Source organism: Callionymus lyra, chromosome 11 (assembly GCF_982586985.1).
Source record: "Callionymus lyra chromosome 11, fCalLyr1.hap1.1, whole genome shotgun sequence".
NCBI lineage: Eukaryota > Metazoa > Chordata > Actinopteri > Syngnathiformes > Callionymidae > Callionymus > Callionymus lyra.
In genome coordinates, this window is record NC_141828.1 from 6,158,594 (window position 1) to 6,184,787 (window position 26,194).

At 39.4% G+C, this 26,194-nt stretch overlaps 1 protein-coding gene across 2 annotated transcripts in view; it reads right to left on the bottom strand.

Annotated features, from left to right (window-relative positions):
• Nucleotides 1-12,026: 12,026 nt before the first annotated feature.
• The window catches only part of hectd2 (HECT domain containing 2), a 35,075-nt gene continuing 20,907 nt past the window's right edge, over nucleotides 12,027-26,194 (bottom strand). For both annotated transcript variants that reach the window (XM_087802864.1, XM_087802863.1), the window contains exons 17-22: nucleotides 25,931-26,005; nucleotides 22,762-22,849; nucleotides 22,369-22,475; nucleotides 21,300-21,415; nucleotides 15,189-15,332; nucleotides 12,027-13,399 (exon numbers count right to left, since the gene is read on the bottom strand). In XM_087802864.1, the coding sequence (XP_087658990.1) occupies nucleotides 13,279-13,399; nucleotides 15,189-15,332; nucleotides 21,300-21,415; nucleotides 22,369-22,475; nucleotides 22,762-22,849; nucleotides 25,931-26,005 (651 nt within the window). In that variant the 3' untranslated portion in view covers nucleotides 12,027-13,278. The remainder of the gene's footprint in view (nucleotides 13,400-15,188; nucleotides 15,333-21,299; nucleotides 21,416-22,368; nucleotides 22,476-22,761; nucleotides 22,850-25,930; nucleotides 26,006-26,194) is intronic.

Here is a 26,194-nt window from a genome sequence, read left to right on the forward strand (position 1 = left end):
AAATGAACATTTTTAAAATCATCACTTGTCAGTTTCAAAACTGACAAGTGATGATTTCTACCACCGGAACCGTCTCATTCCTACAGAACTATTTGTGCTGCTGCTCATTCTGTGCCATGATTTCTACCAGAATATCATGATAAACTCATCCTATAAGAAGATCTCCTGCTTTAGGAGAAGAAAAACCCTCTTGATAAACAGAGTCGTGTCCAGGAGTCTGAACTTCTGAACCGCTCGGTTCTGCTCTGGACTTCACTGAGTTTAATGAAGTGGACGAGGCGAGACAAAGAGACGACGCACACGTGTGCGCACAATCACGTGTACACACTCACTAACACATGCATGCACAGACACAAACAAGTGAAAACGGATCATTAAAAAGGATTCATTATTCCCACGTTGATACCGAGGTCATGTGACTGGTCTGAAATAACTTCATTGTGTTCAGTTGATGTTTCCTGTCTTTGTTTCACACTTTCTTCACTTGATGACATGTAACACAAGTCTTGATACATCTTCGTTCCTCAGTCACTCATTCGACGCCATGTTAGCATCTGTTTTAGCTGTTAGCATCTTTTTTAGCTGTTATCATCTGCTTTAGCTGTTAGAATCTGCTTTAGCTGTTATCATCTGCTTTAGCTTTTAGCATCTTCTTTAGCTTATAGCATCTGCTTTAGCTGTTAGCATCTGCTCTAGCTGTTATCATCTGCTTTAGCTGTTAGCATCTGCTTTAGCTGTTAGCATCTGCTTTAGCTGTTATCATCTGTTTTAGCTGTTAGCATCTGCTCTAGCTGTTATCATCTGCTTTAGCTGTTAGCATCAGCTTTAGCTGTTAGCATCTGCTCTAACTGTTAGCATCTGCTCTAGCTGTTATTGTCTGCTTCAGCTATTATCATTTGCTTTAGCTGTTATCATCTGCTTTAGCTGTTAGCATCTGCTTTAGCTGTTATCATCTGCTTTAGCTGTTAGCATCTGCTTTTGCTGTTATCATCTGCTTTAGCTGTTATCATCTGCTTTTACTGTTAGAATCTGCTTTAGCTGTTACCATCCGTTTTAGCTGTTATCATCTGCTTTAGCTGTTAGCATCTGCTCTAGCTGTTATCATCTGCTTTAGTTCTTAGCATCAGCTTTAGCTGTTAGCATCTGCTTTCACTGTTAGCATCTGCTTTAGCTGTTAGCATCTGCTCTAGCTGTTATCATCTGCTTTAGTTCTTAGCATCAGCTTTAGCTGTTAGCATCTGCTTTCACTGTTAGCATCTGCTTTAGCTGTTATCATCTGCTTTAGCTGTTAGCATCTGCTTTCGCTGCTATCATCTGTTTTAGCTGTTATCATCTGCTTTAGCTGTTAGCATCAGCTTTAGCTGTTAGCATCTGCTCTAACTGTTAGCATCTGCTTTAGCTTATCAAATATAAATGTCCTCTTTCTTTGCAACAGAATCCTCATTACCAACGTGTTTTTTAAGCTGAAGGGAAAGGTTTGTTTCTGGCTCATAAAATTGAAAATTATAGTCATAAAATAGTTGTGTCTTGCCTCAGGTCTAAGGGAGGCTCAAGTTATTTGTTATCATGCAGCAATGATCCCGTCAGAACTAAGAAAGTAAACAAACTGAACTTTACTCAAGAAATAAAAACAAATTTTGTTTGCCTTATCAAGGGAATATTAGAATTTTAATTCAAAACTTTGTCGTTTTTTACACAAACACACACCTAGTAAGTAAGTAAGTAAGTAATATTTATTTATAAAGCGCTTTTCGAGACCAGGGTCACAAAGCGCTTAGACAATCAAAACAATACTCAAAAAAGTACATACTTTAAAGATCAAGATAAAACTGAGAACAACACAGGAGTTCGAGAAATTCAAGGAAAAGCCTGAACAAATAGAAACGTCTTAAGATGTTTCTTAAAGGAGTCAGTAGATCCATCAAGTGTAAAGAGAGAGAAGATCGTTCCAAAGCTTAGGAGCAACAGCCTGAAAAGATTTCTCTCCTCTGGTCCTGAACCGTGTGCGTGGAACCATAAGTAGATTCTGATCCACAGACCTCAGAACCCGAGCTGGGGTGTAAGGCTGGATCAGATCACTGATGGAAGGTCTGACCATGAATAGATCTGAAAGTAAGAACCAGAATTTTAAAGTTGATCCTGAAAGAAACTGGAAGCCAGTGAAGAGTTTTAAGGATCGGAGAAATGTGAGTTCTTCTACTAGAGCGGGTTAGAATTCTGGCTGCAGAGTTTTGTATCAACTGCAGACGAGAAGATCCTTCTTGTTAAGACATGAAAACAAACTGTTACAATAGTCCAGACGAGAAGAAACAAACGCATGGATTACAAGCTCCAGATCATGTTCCGACAACATTTTCCTAAGTTTAGAGATTTTTCTCAGTTGAAGGAAACTGTTTCTGGTCAGTTTTCTTCAGTGTTGAACTAGAGAAAGTTTTTATTAATGTGAAACATTCGATCAGATATGATATTTGCAACTGTGAACACGTATGTAATGATGTGTGAGTTCCCTCCTATGACAGCTACACATATCACTCAGAATAATACACACTATGCCATAAAAAATTAATCAAAATGATAAGATAAAACAAACATTTACACACAGACATGCAAATGTAAGCGCACACACACACTGACACACACTTTCTCTTAGCTATTGATCTACGTATTGACCTGCTTGAGCTGGACCAGATTCAAAAGTGTTATATAAAAAAAGGTCAACTTGTTATCAGGCTTACACAACAATCTTATCAAACCAAGCCGGGAAACCATTTAAGTTCACGGAGATGGACACATTTAATATTATTTATTATTATAATTAATCCAGACATTTCATGAGTTTCAAAAACATCCATAGAAGTGGCTAATATTGTTAGCATTAGCAATTAACAAGTCATGTTTTCAACGGTGGAAAAAACAACCGAATATTGTCACTCTTTATTTTCAGCATCCGTCATCCCTTCTTCGTCTTCATAGGTGAGACCTTGAGAATGTCTCGCTCCTGCCAGAGCAGGTCATGTGACTGCTCTCCTGTAAACAGCGTGAGGAGCATCTCTGGTATCACGTAGGTAACAGGACCCGTCCTACGCCGGCATGTGACCACGGAAGGTGGCGCGGGGTGAGTTAAAAAAAGAGGTGATTCATTGGTGATCATTGGAACCTGGACTTGACCCAAATCCAGGGTCAGGAGCAGTTTTGTTGTTTTGCACTATTGGAACTGATGGATCACAGAGTTCAGGTCTTTCTGGAATGTCACTAAAATAGGATTTGAAAGACTCAGGTTTGACGGGCTCGCCTTGGTGAAGTCGTATCAGAGAAGGTCGTCCATTTGGAGATTTGAAGGTCCAGAATCTGCAACTTTGTGACGACCGGGGCTGAGACTGGTCCTCCTGATCAGGGTGATGCCATCAGGACATTTTATCTTAAGATGTTAGACACGACAAAGCATTGACAGCTGTGTTATCCAAAGAAATGATTGACTTCTGCAACTAAATTGTTCAACCAGATGAAAAAAAGAAAGCAGCTTATTGGTGCATTTTGTGACTAGTGTGAGTCCGAGTTAATACCTGCATGTAAAGGCAACATGGAGATTTTTTTTTTTTTGATTAGAAACTGTTGCTCCGGTTTTCGGTTTCTTTTCTCAAAACCGACATTTTTCTGTTGATCTCTGGACTTGCTTTAGTTATATTTTAAAAAGATGGTAACAAACTGTTACCATCTTTTTTTTAAATGTGGGAGATAGAACAGGATTCTACTTCACAATGGCTCGTTGTAATTCGCTGATCTGAAAACTTTAACTGCATTATCATAAATATTCATTCATTCATTTTCTTGACAGCTTAATCTAGGCGCAGTTTCAGTGTATCTGCCAATCAAATGAGGTCTGGATCAGTGGATCTATTGTGTGGAGTCCCTCAAGGTTCTGTTATGGGTACTTTATTATTTTTGCAGCTAAATGTGGACAAAATTAAAACTCTGGTAATTGCTCCTGATGATAAAGTTCCAGGATTGAGTCAGTACTTGGGTGACTTAGGTCGGTCCGTCAAACCGAGCCTGAGAAACCTGGGTGTTGGAGTTGAAAACTGACTAGAAACTGTTTCCTTCAAATGAGAAAAATCCCTTAATTGCAACAGTTTATTTTGGTGTCTAAACAAGAAGGATGTGTCTCGCCTGCAGTTCATACAAAACTCTGCAGCCAGAATTTTGAGCCGCTCTAGTAGAAGAACTCACATTTCTCCTTCAAACTCTTCACTGGCTGCCAGTTTATTTCAGGATCATAGGATTCATGATACATGTTATCAAGTGTGAAAGACACTCAGATGAAAGTTGTTATATAACATGAAAGATGATACAAGACTCCGGCCTCACAGCTACGTGTTCAACTATGAGTATTGGACGAAGACATGTGTGTGTGTGTGTGTGTGGGGGTGTGTGTGTACGTGTGTGTGTGTGTGTGTGTGTGTGTATGTGTACGTGTGTGTGTGTGTGTGTACGTGTGTGTGTGCGTGTGTGTGTGTGTCACAGCTGCTAGTTGCTGCCTGTCAACACCAAAAGTTGCACTCTGTGACACTTGCCAACATGAGGTTGCAAAATCCATGGACTCGTCGCGTCCACACTTTACGAGTCTTGACAGAAGAAATCTTGACATGTGAACATTTGTTTTGTGAGAACGAGTAGAGAATGAGTCATCGTGCTGAAGTCCACGCAGGTGGTTCATGTCACTTTATTAAAAATAAATTATTTAAAGAACAACAACTGCAAAACTCAAAGTATTATAATAATAGAAGTTCGAACTTATAAAAACACTTCACCTCCGTGACGAAACGTTGCAGCTAAATGTGGACAAAACTGAAACTCTGGTTATTCCTCCTAAAGATAAAGTTCCAGGGTTGAGTCACCACTTGGGTGACTTTGGTCAGTCTGTCAAACTGAGCCTGAGAGACCTGGGTGTTGAATTTTAAAGACATGTCTCTAGTTCAACACTGAAGAAAACTGAACACAAACTGTTTCAACTGAGAAAAATCTCTAAACTTAGGAAAATGATGTCACAACATGATCTGGATCTTATAATCCATGTGTTTGTGTCGTTTACACTATTGTAACAGTTTATTTAGTGTCTAAACAAGAAGGATCTTCTCGCCTGCAGTTCATACAAAACTCTGCAGCGAGAATTCTGAGCCGCTCTAGTAGAAGAACTCACATTTCTCTGATCCTTCAAACTCTTCACTGGCTGCCAGTTTATTTCAGGATCATTTTAAAATTCTGGTTCTTACTTTCAGATCTATTCATGGTCAGACCTTCCATCAGTGATCTGATCCAGACTTACACCCCAGCTCGGGCTCTGAGGTCTGTGGATCAGAATCTACTTATGGTTCCTGAACTTCCGGACCAGAGGAGAGAAATCCTTCCAGACTGTTGCTCCTAAGCTTTGGAACCATCTCTGTGTTTGATGATCTACTGACTCCTTCAAGAAACATCTGTGTTTGATGATCTACTGACTCCTTCAAGAAACATCTGTGTTTGATGATCTACTGACTCCTTCAAGAAACATGTGTGTTTGATGATCTACTGACTCCTTCAAGAAACATCTGTGTTTGATGATCTACTGACTCCTTCAAGAAACATCTGTGTTTGATGATCTACTGACTCCTTCAAGAAACATCTGTGTTTGATGATCTACTGACTCCTTCAAGAAACATCTGTGTTTGATGATCTACTGACTCCTTCAAGAAACATCTGTGTTTGATGATCTACTGACTCCTTCAAGAAACATCTGTGTTTGATGATCTACTGACTCCTTCAAGAAACATCTGTGTTTGATGATCTACTGACTCCTTCAAGAAACATCTGTGTTTGATGATCTACTGACTCCTTCAAGAAACATCTGTGTTTGATGATCTACTGACTCCTTCAAGAAACATCTGTGTTTGATGATCTACTGACTCCTTCCAGAAACATGTGTGTTTGATGATCTACTGACTCCTTCAAGAAACATCTGTGTTTGATGATCTACTGACTCCTTCAAGAAACATCTGTGTTTGATGATCTACTGACTCCTTCAAGAAACATCTGTGTTTGATGATCTACTGACTCCTTCAAGAAACATCTGTGTTTGATGATCTACTGACTCCTTCAAGAAACATCTGTGTTTGATGATCTACTGACTCCTTCAAGAAACATCTCTGTGTTTGATGATCTACTGACTCCTTCAAGAAACATCTCTGTGTTTGATGATCTACTGACTCCTTCAAGAAACATTTTTATTCAGGCTTTTCCTTGATTTTCTGAGACTCTTTTGTTTGTCTCTGTGTTGTTTTGCCCTTTTAAGTATATATTTTATTGAGTTTTGATTTGATTGTTTAAGCGCCTTGTGACCCTGGTCTGGAAAACCGCTCTATAAATATAAATTACTCACTTACTCATAACTACATACTCCAAATGTTTCAGGGTGTAAGTCGAGAAAAGGTAGAATGGTTGAGAGTCGACAGGAGGCAGTGGATCCTTCATATTGAGATCATGAACGTCCGCCTCACACCGTCGTCAGTTAAACCCTTAAACGGAGGTGTTTCAATCCTGAGTCATACGTGTGAGGGTCACACGTGTGGTGACGACCGTGCCTGGTATGCCTTTCAGAAACTTCCTCATTGACGTCACTACGAGACCGGCTTGACCTCGGCCATCAACTAAAATATCCCACGAGTATGTCCGAGTGTCGCCTTCCATCAGCTGATGAGTGATAACATGACTCCGGCCAACATGCTTTGAAGCGGACCGGAGGCTGTTACTCTTTAAGATTCTTAGCATACTTTCAAATGTCAAAAACATACAAACTACTACACCTTTTAACCTTTTTAACCTTTAAAACCTCATCACTTTCACTTTCGTCCTCACTGGTCAGTACATGGACATGACCTCGTGAGCGAGGGCTTCAAGTTTCAGATGAACGTCCATCTATAAAAGCGTAAACATCTCGAAGATTAACTTAATTCACACGCTTTAAGACGATCACACGTTTGTCACTTCGTGTCATTACCGTGAAAGCAGTCATGCAAATGCATCGTCATCATCGGTTGTTTCCTTTAAGCAGAACCGACAGAATGATCATACGGTGCGTTCAGGTGCTACATGTTCGGAGTCTGGAATGTGTCGTGGGTTGTTGTTCAGACTGGAAAGAAGATCAGGTTCAAAGTCAGGATTGATTTATGTTCACACAACAGATTTTTAGACAAACAGACTTTGCCCCGAGGCCCTGATGTGAGAACATCCTACAATTAGTGCATCCAACTTTCCTACAAGAGGAGGCTTTGATTCCATCTTTAATGTTTTTCTTGCCAAATGTGTCGTGTAGACACTGTTTGAGGTAAAGTTGCACCACATGAGTCGATCCAAGTCCACGTTTGAAGGTGATTTATACAAAGAGGACAAAATATACCTGAAGAGGACAGCCATTTTGACTCTCCACCGATATAAGACCCCGACCCCAACAGATCGACTGACTCTTTGAGGTGTGACTTGAGATACGGCAGGAAGTAGTTCAGTGGTCAGAAACCAGCAACAACTCTGGTCCTGATAGCGTTGGTATTGTCGTCACACTCTCATTTTGGTTGGTGACCTCTGAACTACACTGTCTTCTAGGTGAAAAAAATCCCTCAGGAATTGAATCTAACATAGATTCTGGAATCCATACAAAGATGTACAGGTTTAATGGTCAGTTCACACGTGTGTAATGTAGTTCTGTGATAATATACCAGTTAGTTTTACCAATATTTATTGGGATTCCATTATATCAACAGAAGGGTTTTGTGTTATTACATTATCTCCGGAGCCACAGCTTAACAAAAACAAAAACTGCAATCTGACCTTTCCTACTTTGTCATTTCAACTATTTGGCCAAACTGACAAGGTCACCTTGATGTTTCTATTAGTAGAGACCGGAGTCACAGGACTCACTCTGGCAGAGGAACAAGTATTGGATCACAATCACAGGTGCGTCGGAGTTATTGACAAAGCAGCGAAACACATGAGTGACATGACTCCGAGGTGAAGTATGCGGCATGTCTGGACCTTGTGTGCCAGAAGGCAGGTTATGAAACAAGGTTTCTCTGGAATTCTGTGCCAAGTGTGTGACCTGAGCACAGTCTGTGGGTGTGGATCACTTTTTAACTCTTGACATTGTTAATCATTTTGTTCTTGGGAACCTACATGTTAGTAGACAAGTGTTTAAAAAAGATGAAATCGAAATGAATGACGTGAAACTTGCAGACCTGACGACTTTTTAGATGACAGGGTGTCGGGGTCTAATGTCAGAAGAGAGTCAAAATGGCGCCTGCAGAAGTTGAATTGTAGCGTTTATAGGAGGTAGAAAAATACTTTTACTGTGTCTTAAATCGCGCACTTCTCTTAGTGCACTGCTTTACAGTACACATTGAGACAGTGCACTTATGTACATGTAGTTCTGTCTCAAATCAAACTCTGCTGCTACACACTAACAGGAAATGACTCGACAGTTTCTTCTTCTACTACTTTTTAACACTGATTGTAACCAGTCGTTGAAACTCTATCACTGACACTTGACAACACCTTTCTCCAATTGAAACAAGTTATTAAGTTGTGTTTCATTGTGTTACTACTGTTGTTGTGTTGTTTTGTGGTAAAAATTAGTGTTTTCTCTCGTGATTTACGTCAGTATCTGCTCCGAAGACGCGTCGTCAGTGACGTAGCTTCAGTTTGGCTTCAGTTTAGCTTCAGTTTAGCTTCAGTTTAGCTTCAGTTAAGCTTCAGTTTAGCTTCAGTTTAGCTTCAGTTAAGCTTCAGTTAAGCTTCAGTTTAGCTTCAGTTTAGCTTCAGTTTAGCTTCAGTTTAGCTTCAGTTTAGCTTCAGTTAAGCTTCAGTTAAGCTTCAGTTTAGCTTCAGTTTAGCTTCAGTTAAGCTTCAGTTAAGCTTCAGTTTAGCTTCAGTTTAGCTTCAGTTTAGCTTCAGTTTAGCTTCAGTTTAGCTTCAGTTAAGCTTCAGTTAAGCTTCAGTTTAGCTTCAGTTTAGCTTCAGTTTAGCTTCAGTTTAGCTTCAGTTAAGCTTCAGTTAAGCTTCAGTTTAGCTTCAGTTTAGCTTCAGTTTAGCTTCAGTTAAGCTTCAGTTAAGCTTCAGTTTAGCTTCAGTTTAGCTTCAGTTTAGCTTCAGTTAAGCTTCAGTTAAGCTTCAGTTTAGCTTCAGTTTAGCTTCAGTTTAGCTTCAGTTAAGCTTCAGTTAAGCTTCAGTTTAGCTTCAGTTTAGCTTCAGTTTAGCTTTAGTTAAGCTTCAGTTAAGCTTCAGTTTAGCTTCAGTTTAGCTTCAGTTTAGCTTCAGTTAAGCTTCAGTTAAGCTTCAGTTTAGCTTCAGTTTAGCTTCAGTTTAGCTTCAGTTTAGCTTCATCTACGTCACTAAGATGGAGGACGTCGAGGCTAGAAAGTGTCCATCGATCAACACTCAGATTCATCTTGTGTTTGTTACTACTGATGTAATTGTCGTAACAAAAGCTTAAAAACGAGACAGATGTAAACGTGGAGGCTGATGATGCCTAACAGAAATATGAAAAACACAATCTTGACTTCAAACCTGCTCCATATATAGTCTGGTGTTTGTAATTTGACGATTAAACGTTGATATTAAAACCTGAGATAACAAGAGCCTCTGAAAAAAAACAAAAAACAAAAACAAACTTTATTTCCAGCCGGTTTTGGAAAGAGTCCAGTGGGCCTGAACAAGAATCCACCAATGAGAGTCGGGGCTGGACCTGCTCTGACCTCATCTTCCTAAACCTGGGGGACATTTTTAAAAGCCTACGTTAAAAAGCAAGGTTCAAGCGCTGAGCTCATCGGGGCCACAATGGCAGCAGGTCGATGTGTTACTGAGTGACAGAGATGTTGTCAGCCGTGGCCTACATCCTTGTTTGTTTGACGAACGATAACAGTTCTGGTTCTGGTCATCAAAGTAGGACAATTCCGGCACAGAACCTCCATGTCAAAGAGTTTGTTTTTGTTCTCGCCCTGAATCTGGGCCCCAGACATAGAACTCACATCGAGATGAAGTCTTAGGACTAGTCAAGGACCTGCTGCCAGACTCGTACAGTAGATAAAAGATGGAGTTTGGCAAAAATCTGGCAATACTTAAGACAAAGTACGATACTATGTATTGCTATGTATTGCAATACTATAGGAAGAACAATATATTGGAGTACTGTGTTGCAGAATTTACAGACCACATGACGCTTTACGATGTTGTAATGAATCATTGTTTTTAAACAAGTTATGTCCAAAAAGTATCCTCTCATCCTCAGTCATCACAAGGATCTCGTGGGATTTCATTGTAGCTTCTGCCATCTAGTGGTCGGAAGTTAAATTGCAACACAAAAATAAACAAGGGATGGGAATTTTTGGATGTTGATTGTGCAAATTTTTTTAATATCAATACATTAACGAAAAAATATAGCTATACTTAAGTACTTGGATATTTTCTATCACCCCTCGTGGATACCTCAGAGAAGACCACAGGGTGAAGGACATTTTCTCTGAGGAGTTGCAGAGAAGTGCTGAGTCAGCAGACCAGTGTGTTCTTATGTAACCTCAACACTGTGTCTGGACCATGAGCAGGTTCAGTCCTTACACTAGAAACTTCTCCTGTTGCCCTGGAAACTCTGAGCATTTTGACGTGAATCTGTGACCCGGATCCGAACAATCGACTGGATTTTTGGCTCGTTCAGAGGTCGCGGGGGTCCCGGAATCCAGCGGGACCAAGACGGTTAGAGTTACATAAGAGGGCGACTCGGCTGCCAGTGTGGACCAGAATACATTTGGACTCACAGTTCACCCACGGGGAACAAAAGAACACAGAAGATTCTGTTTCTCTAGACTCAACAAAATATAAGTTCATTTTTCTTAACTTTAGTTTGGTTTTCATTTAAAAATGTAGCAAAAATATCACGTTACATAAATGTATGAATCTGGCATTGATTTGTTCACCTTTTCTTAGAACAAAACTACAATACAGTAACTGCAAAAGGATAACAATAAAGAAAATAATAGTAAAACCTGATCCTAAAACTTTTATTCCCTGGCTTTAAACACAGCATGAGACTCGGTAGCTGTTCTTTCTGCCTTTTAGTTGTTTTATTTGGTATTGTATTATCTTGGTGTTTTTTAACTGTGCTTATTTTAGTGATATTTTTATGTTCTTGTACTTTGTATTAACTGCTGTTGTTTTAAAGTGCTTTATAAATAAAGGTGAGTAAAACAAAATAACAATCAAATGAAAAATCCACATAGAAAATCCATCATTGCATATCATTGTACATTAAGATGAATTACATCTGTATCTTGTTTAAAAGTTAGAGGCTGAGGTCCTGAAGTTAGACCAGAAGACCAGACACCAAGCAGAGTCATGGTGGCTGCAATTTAATCAGTGTTTCCAGTGCCTTTGAAAAACAAGAAATGAACCATTAATGTTCAACTAATCTGTATTTAAGTGTCTCTTAAATTGATCTTGGAATTTTATTGTCCTCTTCAGTATGTGTCCGTTTGTACAAAACTGGTTTATCATCACCACACCCACTCTGCTGTGATTGTTCAAGCATCAAGGTTTGTCACATCGCATCATCAATCGAGAAAGTCTCCACCGCCAAGGGACTCGTTATATTAACAACGCGGGGCGTGATTAAAGCTGGCTGGAGGAGTGAAGCCATTGTTACGTCATAATGGACTCTCGTAACCTCTTGTTCGCCCTGATTTCAGAGCAACTTTATAAAGTAATGAGTTTAAAACATGGACATGATGAGGAACTTACTGCGTCCTGGAGAGGAAGACTGAGTTAGTCAGGAAATGTCATATATTACAAAACATTTTAAAGTTTTATCTAAAAGGCTACAGATTAAGAAAGAATTGAAATTAGAAAATGTATTTTTTAATTATCTGAATTATAAAATGAATTCAAGTCTTTGACACAGTTGATCCTGTTTCTTTTCCACAACTTCATAAATGAAAGAAGAGACAACATTTATTTCTGAAGCACAAAAACATTTATTGAAGACACAAAACCATCAGGTTCGAAATCCACTGTATTTGTTCTGGTTTTTCCTCTTGTTTGTGCAGCGTTCTTGATGATAAACAATACATCTATGTTTTCTGCTGCCGTCTTCAGTCGATCAGGCAGCAACGTCAACAATCTTTTCATCCAAAGTTTATCAATATGTTCGAACACAACCTTCGTCCAAATACAAAAACACACAATGAAAAATGTCTACAGTGGCTACTGTACCGTTCCTTTAGAAAATATATAAAATAAACTTCCTTCATTTTAACCGGAATATCTTCATAACATCCTGTCGAGCAACTGGAACCCAAAACAAATATACACAAACTGTTGGTTCACACGAAAATAACGACAACAACGACAACAAAATAAACCCTAAACACTGTACAACGTATTGACCCGACTGTGCAGGAATCCAAACTTCCCCTGAGTACCTTTGAAACCTTCAAACAACCTTTAATTCATCAACAATCTTTTACAACCAACGACTTGTCTTTTGTGTACTTTTAACATTTGTGTCTCTTTTATCAACATGTCTTTGTGTATCTTCAACTGGACGTGGAAGTAGATCAGTGTCACCAGAACATCCAAGGGTTGATTTTTGACCGTTTTTTGGATCACATTTTAATTATATTTCCAAAATATATGATTTTTTAAAGTGTTGATTTAAGTGACACTGATAAACTTCCGTACAAAGACCAGAACCAAAGGCCGCTCGGATCAAAGTAGGTCTAAACTCAGACCTTTCATGACTTTAAGGACCAAAACAAAACAAAAACCATCACTCGAGGAGCCGAGTCCACGAGTCTTGTCATATTCCTGAGAGCAAAACCAAGCATGATAGGTGAGCTTTTATTTTGAAAAGCAAGATTCGGAGGCGTTTTCTTTGAGGTGCGACGCGAAGAGAAATGGGTTCTTCAGGTTCCAAAAGGTTCCACCGTGAAGTTACAAACTCACAAACAACAGATTCACACTCAGTAGTTCTGGTGATAAACACACAACAAACTCTCCCTGATATCACCTCGTATGAGTTTGGTCTGGAAATCATCTACACAACTGGCAACACAGTTTGTCATCGACTGACTTCTATTCGTGGACGTCAATCAAACTTCATCAATCAAGGCTTCATCCTGTCACCATGTTCCTGCTGTAGGGGGGGGGGTAGCTTAGCTTGTGTGTGTTGTGTGTGTGCATGTGTGTACTTGTGTATGTGTGCATGTGTCACTCCAGCCCAAAGCCCTCAGCGTTGGAGATGGCGATGGTGAGTTTGTGCTTCAGCTCCTTCCTGGTCCGGTACGGAGGCAGACAGATCTGGTTGAAGCAGGTGTGAGAAACCGGCAACCTGTGACACACAAGCACATGTCACTCAAGTCTGTCTGTGAAGGTTCTGTTGGCGTCAATCAAGCCGTCACATCAATCACTCCAAATACAAACAACAGCTGGGTCACAAGCTCTGCAGAAAGTTAAATACAAGACTTTGTAAGAACCTAAAAATACAAATTCAATACCAGTCAGTGAGATTTTCAAGTTTCAAGTTAGCTTTAGATGCAACAACTACGTTAGCTTTGTTGTTATGCTAGCAGCGAGTTAGCTTTAGATGCAACAACTACGTTAGCTTTGTGGTCATGCTAGCAGCTAGTTCGCTTTAGATGGAACAACTACGTTAGCTTTGTTGTTATGCTAGCAGCGAGTTAGCTTTAGATGGAACAACTACGTTAGTTGTGTTGTCATGCTAGCAGCTAGCTAGCTAGCTAGTTAGCTTCGTTGTCATGCTAGCAGCTAGTTAGATTTAGATGGAACAACTACGTTAGCTTTGTTGTTATGCTAGCAGCGAGTTAGCTTTAGATGGAACAACTACGTTAGTTGTGTTGTCATGCTAGCAGCTAGCTAGCTAGCTAGTTAGCTTCGTTGTCATGCTAGCAGCTAGTTAGATTTAGATGGAACAACTACGTTAGCTTTGTTGTTATGCTAGCAGCGAGTTAGCTTTAGATGGAACAACTACGTTAGTTGTGTTGTCATGCTAGCAGCTAGCTAGCTAGCTAGTTAGTTTCGTTGTCATGCTAGCAGCTAGTTAGATTTAGATGGAACAACTACGTTAGCTTTGTTGTTATGCTAGCAGCGAGTTAGCTTTAGATGGAACAACTACGTTAGTTGTGTTGTCATGCTAGCAGCTAGTTAGATTTAGATGGAACAACTACGTTAGCTTCGTTGTCATGCTAGCAGCTAGTTAGCTTTAGATGGAACAACTACGTTAGCTTTGTTGTCATGCTAGCAGCTAGTTAGCTTTAGATGGAACAACTACATTAGCGTTAGGCTCTGGGTCACCTTGACCCTGAGATAACACAAGGGATCGTCACATTTTGTCATCCATGACTGAGCCGAGTCAAGTTTTCATCATTTATTTCAAATGATTCAGAGATTTTATTTATTTATTCTGAAGATATTCTGAAGATATCACTGGACTGAGGAATTTAAATCTTTTCAAAGTCAAAGATGCTAAATAAAGATCTACACAAAGATGTTTGTTGTGTGTCTCCACATACGTTCACAGACACACTAATATTTTAGTGTTTAACTAAGATGACGATACCATGTTCTTACAAGGATTTATTTGTTCAGTGTGTGTGTGTGTGTGTTCGTGTGTGTGTTCGTATGTGTGTGTTCGTGTGTGTTTGTTGATGTGTGTGTGTATTTGTGTGTGTGTTGGTTTGTTCGTGTGTGTGTTTTTGTGTGTGTTTCCTTTTGTATATGTTCGTGTGTGTGCGCATGCGTTTTTGTGTGTGTATGTGTTTGTGTTTGTATGCGTTTGTTAATGTGTGTTTGCGTGTGTGTGTATGTGTGTTCATGTGTTTGTGTGCGTGTGTGCGTGTGTGCGTGTGTGCGTGTGTGCGTGTGTGCGTGTGTGTGTGTGTGTGTGTGTGTGTGTGTGTGTGGGTGTGCCGAACGCAGCCCTTCAATATTGTGACCCAGATTCATGGTTTAATGTTCAACATCTTATCTGCTGCACCCGCTGTGACTCTGGACCTGCCTGAGCTTGTTCACCAGTGACTCTGACTTAACACACGTTTAACAAAACAATGATTCCATCAAACGTCAGAGAGGTTTATGGGTAACGAGTGTCAGTAACGCACCAGTCGGTGGAGACGTCGATCTTGGAGATCTTGAAGTTGAGGTCAGCCATCCCTCCCACTGGGATCCGGTCACTTCCTGTGGTGAAGTGGAGAAGCTTCTTCTGCAGCTCCAGCGGGAACGACAGGACCACGTCCCAGAAGCATCTGGACCAGCAGAGAAGGTTTTAGTTAAAGTCCAAACTTATCTCAAGACACCTGACAGTTTAACAAAGACTAGAATCAAAACTTCTAAAAATCCTTTTTAGAAGAAAGCTGGAGCTGATGGAGAAAAGAGAGAGGGGTGGAGAAAAGAGAGAGGCATGGAGAAAAGAGAGAGGGATGGAGAAAAGAGAGAGGCATGGAGAAAAGAGAGAGGGATGGAGAAAAGAGAGAGGCATGGAGAAAAGAGAGAGGGATGGAGAAAAGAGAGAGGGGTGGAGAAAAGAGAGAGGGGTGGAGAAAAGAGAGAGGCATGGAGAAAAGAGAGAGGGATGGAGAAAAGACAGAGGGATGGAGAAAAGAGAGAGGCATGGAGAAAAGAGAGAGGGATGGAGAAAAGAGAGAGGGATGGAGAAAAGAGAGAGGGGTGGAGAAAAGAGAGAGGGGTGGAGAAAAGAGAGAGGCATGGAGAAAAGAGAGAGGGGTGGAGAAAAGACAGAGGGATGGAGAAAAGACAGAGGGATGGAGAAAAGAGAGAGGGATGGAGAAAAGAGAGAGGGGTGGAGAAAAGAGAGAGGGGTGGAGAAAAGAGAGAGGGATGGAGAAAAGACAGAGGGATGGAGAAAAGAGAGAGGGATGGAGAAAAGACAGAGGTATGGAGAAAAGAGAGAGGGATGGAGAAAAGACAGAGGGATGGAGAAAAGACAGAGGGATGGAGAAAAGACAGAGGGATGGAGAAAAGAGAGAGGGATGGAGAAAAGAGAGAGGGATGATACAGTGAGAGGAAAGAGTACGGCTGCAGAGTCCTGGATCCGGGAGAGAAGAAAGGTGTTTCAACTGCACAGATGATGAACAGAATGCAGAGAAAGGTTAGACAGAGAGAGAGAGAGAAAGAGAGAGAGAGCTCGGTGTCTAGAACTCCTCCAACAATCTAAGCAAATAGAAGCAGAAACAAAACAACAAAAAGGTCTTAGTGCTGAAACCTGGGGTTTTTCCTTATTTCCTTCTACAAGTGATGAGTAATAGCTGGCTCTGGCCGTCTGTAGTGCAGCCCTGTATGTTTTTAACTTATCTTGCCAGAACTAGATTTAATCGTTTTTTGTTAAACACCATTTCTTCTCTAGTTGTCGTGAATCCTTCGTTTCCTGAGTACACCAGGGAGCAGAACTTCTTTTGAGTCAGTGAGTGCAATTAATCTAAGGGTGTTATGTAGCGAGTCTGTAATAACAATGGTATCAATGTCATGGTGACAACACAAGGGATACCACAAACACATTTTTTTTCTCGCCTTCCGGTCACCTTGACCCAGAAACAAACAAGGGATACCACAAACACATTTGTTTTCTCTCCTTCGGGTCACCTTGACCCAGAGACAACACAAGGGATACCAAAAACATTTGTTTTGGGCCTTCGGGTCACCATGACCCAGAAACAAACAAGGGATACCACCAAGAAATTGGTTTACAGGCCTTCCGGTCACCTTGACCCAGAGACAACACAAGGGATACCACAAACACATTTGTTTGGGGCCTCCGGGTCACCTTGACCAAGAGACAACACAAGGGATACCAAAAACATTTGTTTTGGGCCTTCGGGTCACCATGACCCAGAAACAAACAAGGGATACCACCAAAAAATTGGTTTACAGGCCTTCGGGTCACCTTGACCCAGAGACAACACAAGGGATACCACAAACACATTTGTTTTGGGCCTTTGGGCCACCTTGACCCTAAGACAACACAAGGGATACCACTAACACATTTATCTTACCATGTTTCCCCCAAAAGTCTTCTAGTTTTGAAGGTCACCTCCTCGATAACCAGCGATGAAATGATGGATGTGATAGTTTAAAAAACAACATTTTTCAAATCAGTCACAAGCGTGAAGGTCGTTCTACTGTTTCTCCAGCAGAACCTTGAGACCCTTGTGTGTCTGTTCCTGTGAGTCGTCACATCTACAATGAAGAGCAACAAAGGAAGGAAACGACATTAATCCCAAGTGAACCTGAAGCTTCTAAACAAGGGTTTGTTCCTGGAGGACGTGGATGTCGGGAACAATAGAGCGTAAGTAAAGTTAAATGACCTCAGTGTAATAACTACTTTTTATATACCATAAATATAAATCACATGTACATTGATTCAACTATCGCTGTTAGAAAACAAACATCATGTCGACACGTAGCATCAGCAGCGTCTCGGCGGGTCAAGGTCGTGCAGTAGATGTTTGCTAAAAAGTCGATGGCTTCCAGTAACGGGGGCTCATAGTTGGAGCCTCTTCGTAGAAGTTTCAACAACACAAACTGATCCAGTTTACAGACCCAGATCCAGACCCAGATCCAGACCCAGATCCAGACCCAGATCCAGACCCAGATCCAGACCCAGATCCAGATCCATCCATGACGACACAATCATCACAACCAGGTCTCCACTCAAAAGTACTGATTATTGTGATCTTCAGCAGGAGACCGAGCTCAAGACGGACCAGAACATCCTGGTCACTGAATTCTGAACTGATCATGTATATTATTCAATTAAATTCAATGTATTTTATTTGTATATGTTATTTTTTGTATGTTGCCACGACACATAAAAAGTCGGTGTTGTGTGTACAAATTATACCAATTATTCAGCACAATAAACACAATTTATCATCTATTAATAATGATTAATTATTAAGAAAATATAATAAAGTGCAAAAGTGTTTAAAAAAATTAATAAATTACGTGACAAGTGATTTTTTTTATTCATCCCATGTTTATCTCTGAGCTTCTATATTTGAAAATAACCATTTACCTTGACCCAGAGACAACACAAGGGATACCACAAACACATTTGGGTCACCTCGACCCAGAGACAACACAAGGGATACCACAAACACATTTGGGTCACCTCGACCCAGAGACAACACAAGGGATACCACAAACACATTTGGGTCACCTCGACCCAGAGACAACACAAGGGATACCACAAACACATTTGGGTCACCTCGACCCAGAGACAACACAAGGGATACCACAAACACATTTGGGTCACCTCGACCCAGAGACAACGCAAGGGATACCACAAACACATTTGGGTCACCTCGACCCAGAGACAACACAAGGGATACCACAAACACATTTAGGTCACCTCGACCTAGAGACAACACAAGGGATACTTCGAACACATTTGTTGTTCTGTGACCTTCTTTATTGGAAAATAACCATTTGAAGGTTTTACGACATGTCTTGCGATGACGTTTCTGTTTTATTGAAAATGTATTATTTTCTATTTAATTTATTATTTGTTAAAATGTTTTTACCGGTTTATTGTTGATTCATTTACTAATTAATGTTGAACAGATACAAAGAAAATAGTTTGAAGAGAAAGAAAAGTTGATGGTTTGTCTTATTAATCATAGTAAGTAAGTAAGTAATATTTATTTATAGAGCGCTTTTCGAGACCAGGGTCACAAAGCGCTTAAACAATCAAAACAATATTCAATAAAGTATATACTTTAAAGATCAAGATAATACTGAGAACAACACAGGTGTGATTCATTACAAGGTGACCTTGAGATAAAACACCTGTTTCCTTCATGTACTTGATAATAATAATAACAATAATATCTTCTACATGTTATCAAGTGTGAAAGACACTCAGATGAAAGTTGTTATATAACATGAAAGATGATACAAGACTCACAGCTACGTGTTCAACTATGAGTATTGGACGTGTGTGTGTGTGTGTGTGTGTGTGTGTGTGTACGTGTGTGTGTGTGTATGTACGTGTGTGTGTATGTATGTATGTATGTGTGTGTGTATGTATGTATGTATGTGTGTGTGTGTACGTGTGTACGTGTGTGTGTGTGTGTGTGTGTGTGTGGGTGTGTGTGTATGTGTGTGTGTGTGTGTACGTGTGTGTGTGTATGTACGTGTGTGTGTATGTATGTATGTATGTATGTGTGTGTGTGTACGTGTGTGTGTGTGTGTGTGTGTGTGTGTATGTGTGTGTGTGTGTGTGTACGTGTGTGTGTGTGTATGTACGTGTGTGTGTATGTATGTATGTATGTATGTATGTATGTATGTATGTATGTATGTGTGTGTGTGTACGTGTGTGTGTGTATGTGTACGTGTGTGTGTGTGTGTGTGTGTGTGTGTGTGTGTGTGTGTGTGTGTGTGTGGGTGTGTGTGTGTGTGTGTGTGTGTACGTGTGTGTGTGTGTGTGTGTGTGTGTGTGTGTGTGTGTGTGTGTGTGTGTGTGTGTGTGTGTGTGTGTGTGTGTGTGTGTGTGTGTGTGTGTGTGTGTGTGTGTGTGTGTGTGTGTGTGTTGCAACGTCACGTTGGCAAGTGTCACGTCCACACTTTCCCAGCCTTGATTCTCAAGAAAAAAGATTCTTGATGATAACGAGGAAGAACGTGTTGAAGTTCACGCTCTAGATGTTATCAGGTGGTTCATGTCACTTTATTAAAAATATATTATTTTAAGAAAATACAACAACGAAGTGCAAAAAGTATTGTAATAATAGAAGTTAGAACTTATAGAAACTTGATAAAAACACTTCACCTCTGTGACGACACTTTGCAGCTAAATGTGGACAAAACTTCCTCCTAAAGATAAAGTTCCAGGGTTGAGTCACTACTTGGGTGACTTAGGTCAGTCTGTCAAACTGAGCCTGAGAGACCTGGGTGTTGTATTTGATAAAGACATGTCTCTAGTTCAACACTGAAGAAAACTGAACACAAACTTTTTCAACTGAGAAAAATCTCTAAACCTAAATGATGTCACAACATGATCTGGATCTTTGTGTTTCTGTCGTCAACACTATTGTAACAATTTATTTTTGTGTCCAAACCAGAAGGATCTTCTCGCCTGCAGTTCATACAAAACTCTGCAGCCAGGATTCCCCGCCGCTCTAGTAGAAGAACTCACATTTCTCTGATCCTTAAAACTCTTCACTGGCTTCCAGTTTCTTTCAGGATCATTTTAAAATTCTGGTTCTTACTTTCAGATCTATTCATGGTCAGACCTTCCATCAGTGATCTGATCCAGACTTACACCCCAGCTCGGGCTCTGAGGTCTGTGGATCAGAATCTACTGATGGTTCCTGAACTTCAGGACCAGAGGAGAGAAATCCTTCCAGACTGTTGCTCCTAAGCTTTGGAACCATCTCTGTGTTTGATGATCTACTGACTCCTTTAAGAAACATCTCTGTGTTTGATGATCTACTGACTCCTTCAAGAAACATCTGTGTTTGATGATCTACTGACTCCTTCAAGAAACATCTGTGTTTGATGATCTACTGACTCCTTCAAGAAACATCTGTGTTTGATGATCTACTGACTCCTTCAAGAAACATCTGTGTTTGATGATCTACTGACTCCTTCAAGAAACATCTGTGTTTGATGATCTACTGACTCCTTCAAGAAACATCTGTGTTTGATGATCTACTGACTCCTTCAAGAAACATCTGTGTTTGATGATCTACTGACTCCTTCAAGAAACATCTGTGTTTGATGATCTACTGACTCCTTCAAGAAACATCTGTGTTTGATGATCTACTGACTCCTTCAAGAAACATCTGTGTTTGATGATCTACTGACTCCTTCAAGAAACATCTGTGTTTGATGATCTACTGACTCCTTCAAGAAACATCTGTGTTTGATGATCTACTGACTCCTTCAGGAAACATCTGTGTTTGATGATCTACTGACTCCTTCAAGAAACATCTCTGTGTTTGATGATCTACTGACTCCTTCAAGAAACATCTGAAGACACTTTTATTTGAGCTTTTCCTTGATTTTCTGAGACTCTTGTGTTTGTTTTATGTGTCTTGATCTTTTAAAGTATATCTTTTAACTGTGTATTGTTAAAGGTTTTTGTGACCCTGGTCTAGGAAGATCTTTACAAATGACTATTACTTACTTACTTAGAAAAAAAAGCAAAAGCAAAAAAGGACTGAATATATTTCAAAATAAAGGCCAAAAAACCTTACCGGACGGTGTTGTCGGATTTGCTGAATCCCTCGTACTGTGCAGCTTTCTGCAGAGCCCCCATGTCCAGGTCTGGACTCCCACACACCAGCATCTCCACCTCCTCCGGACGCAGCAGCTGATCACAACAAACAATCAGCTGATTATAACAAACAATCGGCTGATCATAACAAACAATCGGCTGATCATAACAAACAATCAGCTGATCGTAACAAACAATCAGCTGATCGTAACAAACAATCAGCCGATCGTAACAAACAATCGGCTGATCGTAATAATCCGCTGATTATAACAAACAATCAGCTGATCGTAACAAACAATCAGCTGATCATAATAAACAATCGGCTGATTATAACAAACAATCAGCTGATCACGACAAAAATCAGCTGATTATAAAAAACAATCAGCTGATCACAACAAACAATCAGCTGATGATAACAAACAATCAGCTGATTATATCAAACAATCAGCTGATTATAACAAATAATCGGCTGATTATAACAAACAATCAGCTGATCACGACAAAAATCAGCAGATTATAAAAAACAATCAGCTGATCACAACAAACAATCAGCTGATGATAACAAATAATCGGCTGATTATAACAAACAATCAGCTGATCATGACAAAAATCAGCTGATTATAAAAAACAATCAGCTGATCACAACAAACAATCAGCTGATGATAACAAATAATCGGCTGATTAGAACAAACAATCAGCTGATAAGATTCACTCATGTCATTCAATCACTCATTTATACACGTTACTTTTTCAAACTTCAATAAAAGACAGAAGGGATGGAGAGACGGACAGGTGAGGGTGGGGGGGGCAGGAGGAAGACTAACTAGTCAGCTGATGACTCAACCTTGTTACAGTAAAAGTCGTGTCACAACAGGATCTTCCTGTTTCTGACTAAAGTCTCTTGATCGTGATGATATTAAACTCAAGCGTCATTGCATCACAGGAAGTTACATCAGCAGCAGCGTTATGAGAGATCGGGAGTAACAACACGTACGCACACACACACACACACACACACACACATGCACGCACACACACACACGACTCACCATCAGAGCATCCGAGGCGCACACGCTGTGGAATCCGTGGTAAAACGCCGAAAACTGTTTGCAGATGGATTTATTGAGCAGGAAGTCGATGTAGAGCTGCACGTACTCTGTGGAGAACAAACACACACCTGGTCACACACACGCAGCTACACATCCAGATCGTCCTGTCAATCAAGTCGTTCATCAACTCTTCATCAACCCGACGGCGCCTCAAGCAGTGACGTCATCCCTCGCCTCACCTTCATCATCCCTTCAAATACTTCTATTCACATTCATTTCCTGTCTCCGCCTGGATTCTTCGGGTCAAAGGTCAGAAGAATTTCCCTTCCATGACGCGACCTGGACCTGTGGTCACGTGATCAGGAGCAGCTTATCATTCCGCACTGGACTCACCCTTCCTGTTGAGCTTGGTGACTGGGATCTTGTCCCCCCCGGGCTTCAGGTTGTGGGCCCGGACGGCGCCCATGTCCTCCTGGAAGACCTGACGCCGAGCAGAAGATCATCAGTTACATCACATCAATCAAACTTATATCTAACTTATTCAACCATGAATTTATGTTTAAATATGGGAACTAAAAATAAATGTATTACTTATTGAAGCTCCTACTATTTTAAAACTGATTTCTACCATCCATTAAATATAATTTAAATTCTCTTTTTTTAATTACTTTCTGTCCCACAGAATAAATACAATAATAAATGAAATATTTCACATTGATCGTCTTTATAAACATTTATGCTGTTAATGGTTTCTATTGTTCATTATTACAGTATATTCTATGAAATTTGAATGTTTTAAGAACTTAAAGTTTTATCAATTATTATTTGTTACGATTTGTTAAGTATTTCACAAAAACGTCATCTTATTTCTTATTATCTCGCGCCTTTCAAACATATATCCTAATATATTACTTACCAAGTATTTTTTATTGTTTATTTAATAGATAAACTTGATTTATTTAATTTTTTTTTATAGATTTTATTTATAAATAAAATTGTATTTCCTATTCCATAAAATAAATGTGTTTTTATAATTATATTTATGATTTATACTTAAAGAAAATACCTTGTAATATAATGAAATATTTATAGATACAACTTATCTTAATTATCTCTCGCCTTTCAAACGTTTGTAAATATCCTAATATGTTACTTACTACATATTTGTTTGTATTGTTTATTCAATAGAATCTTATTTATAAATAAATGTATCTTCTTTTATAAATATTTCTATGATTTATATTTTAACAAAATACCTTGTATTATAATTAAATAATTATAGATAAAACTTATCTTTAATATATCTCGCCTTTCAAACGTTTTTAAATATCCTAATATGTTACTTACCACGTATTTGTTTTTATTGTTTATTCAATAGAATCTTATTTATCTTTTATAATTATTTCTATGATTTATATTTTAACAAAATACCTTGTATTATAATGAAATAATTCACAATAAGATAATCTTATTCTTCATGACTTTAAAACACTTTTTAAATCTCATAAAACACGGAAATAAAAGTTTCCAATTCTGATAATAGTAATTTAATTATAAATAATTAAATATATGATTATTATTATATATATATATATATATATATATATATATATATATATATATATATATATATATATATTATTTATATAATAATTAATATTTTATGTCATTTTTTTTATCATAACCAATCCAACAAAATAAATATAAATAAATGTTTATTTAAGTGTTTTTAATTATTAAAATAAGTACTATTAAATGAAATATATTTAAAATGAAAAAGATAAATAGTTTCTTATTTTATTTTAACGTCACACCTTAAAAACATGTTAATATCCTCGACTGACATCATTTCTATCCTCATTAGAAAAGGTTATATTTCTTCTTCATGAGGCTCCAGAGGAAATATAACTTCTAGACGCATCACATCCTGTCGCTGCAGGCAAGAGTCGACATCTTGTTTCTATTCACAGAATATATAAAACGAGTCCAGAAGTGGTTCATTCAAGGTCGACCTCCTGAGACACTTCATGTCATGAAGGAGAATTCAACGTGGCGTCAGTGGATCAACATCACGAACCTTCTACAAACAAGATGTATTCTCCGGACATTAAAGTCTAAGAAAAAACCATGTGGTCAGTGTTGGTTTGAAAAGACCTGCCTGTGAGTCCGAGAGTGTCACTGGGTTCACACCGGAGTGTGTGTTGTGTGTGTGTGTGTGTTGTGTGTGTTCGTGTCCACCTATAGCTTCTCTGTTACCAGGGAGTTGGAAATAACTCTCACAAAATGTTCCCTCAGAGTCTCGGGACTAGAACTGCTCGTATAGAGTACAGACTTAAAGGGAAAGTGTTGATTTAAGTGTGTCTTAAATAGATGTGTGACTCTATTGTATCATCAGTGTGTGTGTGTGTGTTGTTGTGATGTGTGACTCTATTGTATCATCAGTGTGTGTGTGTTGTTGTGATGTGTGACTATATTGTATCATCAGTGTGTGTGTGTTGTGATGTGTGACTCTATTGTATCATCAGTGTGTGTGTTGTTGTGATGTGTGACTCTATTGTATCATCAGTGTGTGTGTTGTTGTGATGTGTGACTCTATTGTATCAGCAGTGTGTGTGTGTTGTTGTGATGTGTGACTCTATTGTATCATCAGTGTGTGTGTGTTGTTGTGATGTGTGACTCTATTGTATCATCAGTGTGCGTGTTGTTGTGATGTGTGACTCTATTGTATCATCAGTGTGTGTGTTGTTGTGATGTGTGACTCTGTTGTATCATCTGTGTGTGTGTGTTGTTGTGATGTGTGACTATATTGTATCATCAGTGTGTGTGTGTTGTGATGTGTGACTCTATTGTATCATCAGTGTGTGTGTTGTTGTGATGTGTGACTCTATTGTATCATCAGTGTGTGTGTTGTTGTGATGTGTGACTCTATTGTATCAGCAGTGTGTGTGTGTTGTTGTGATGTGTGACTCTATTGTATCATCAGTGTGTGTGTGTTGTTGTGATGTGTGACTCTATTGTATCATCAGTGTGTGTGTGTTGTTGTGATGTGTGACTCTATTGTATCATCAGTGTGTGTGTTGTTGTGATGTGTGACTCTATTGTATCATCAGTGTGTGTTTGTACAAAACTCTCTTTTCATCGAAATATTGACATTAGAAAATGATCTTAAGCTCCGCCCACTGAACACACTTTGTTTTTCTGGGGATGAAATCTTGTTGAACATAACCACGTCGACTCGGCTGTGATTGGTCAAACGCCTAGGCTTGTCTTTGCGCGTCATTAATGCCTGAACTCTCCACATCTAAGGGACTCGTTGTATTAACAAAGCGGGGCTTGATTACAGCTGAAGGAGTGAAGCCTTTTTTTTTTACATCATAATGAACTCTCGTAACCTCTCGTTCGTCCAGATTTCAGAGCAACTTTATAAAGTAATAAGTGTAAAACATGGTCATGACGAGGAACTTACTGCGTCTTGAAGAGGAAGATTCAACATTTGAAGCAGCCACAAGAGTTAATACTCGCACAATACCATTTTAGAATTCTTTCTAGTATTGGCAGGTACCTGGAAGGTGAGGTAAAAGTCCTCCTCCACGTTCCCCTCGTAGTTCAACAACTCTCCGAGACCGTGAGCCAGTTCCTGACGACAAACACAAGAACACGTTAAATGACGCCAGGATTCTCTGGAACAACATCAGCAACCAGTGAGTTTTTAAAAACATGAAGTACTGCACATAACTCAAGCTTAAAGAGGAGGAAGAACAATGTACAAGTGGAGGACGAGTCACTACTGACACAGAAATCTGAGTGTTGGGTGCTGAGCCCCCTC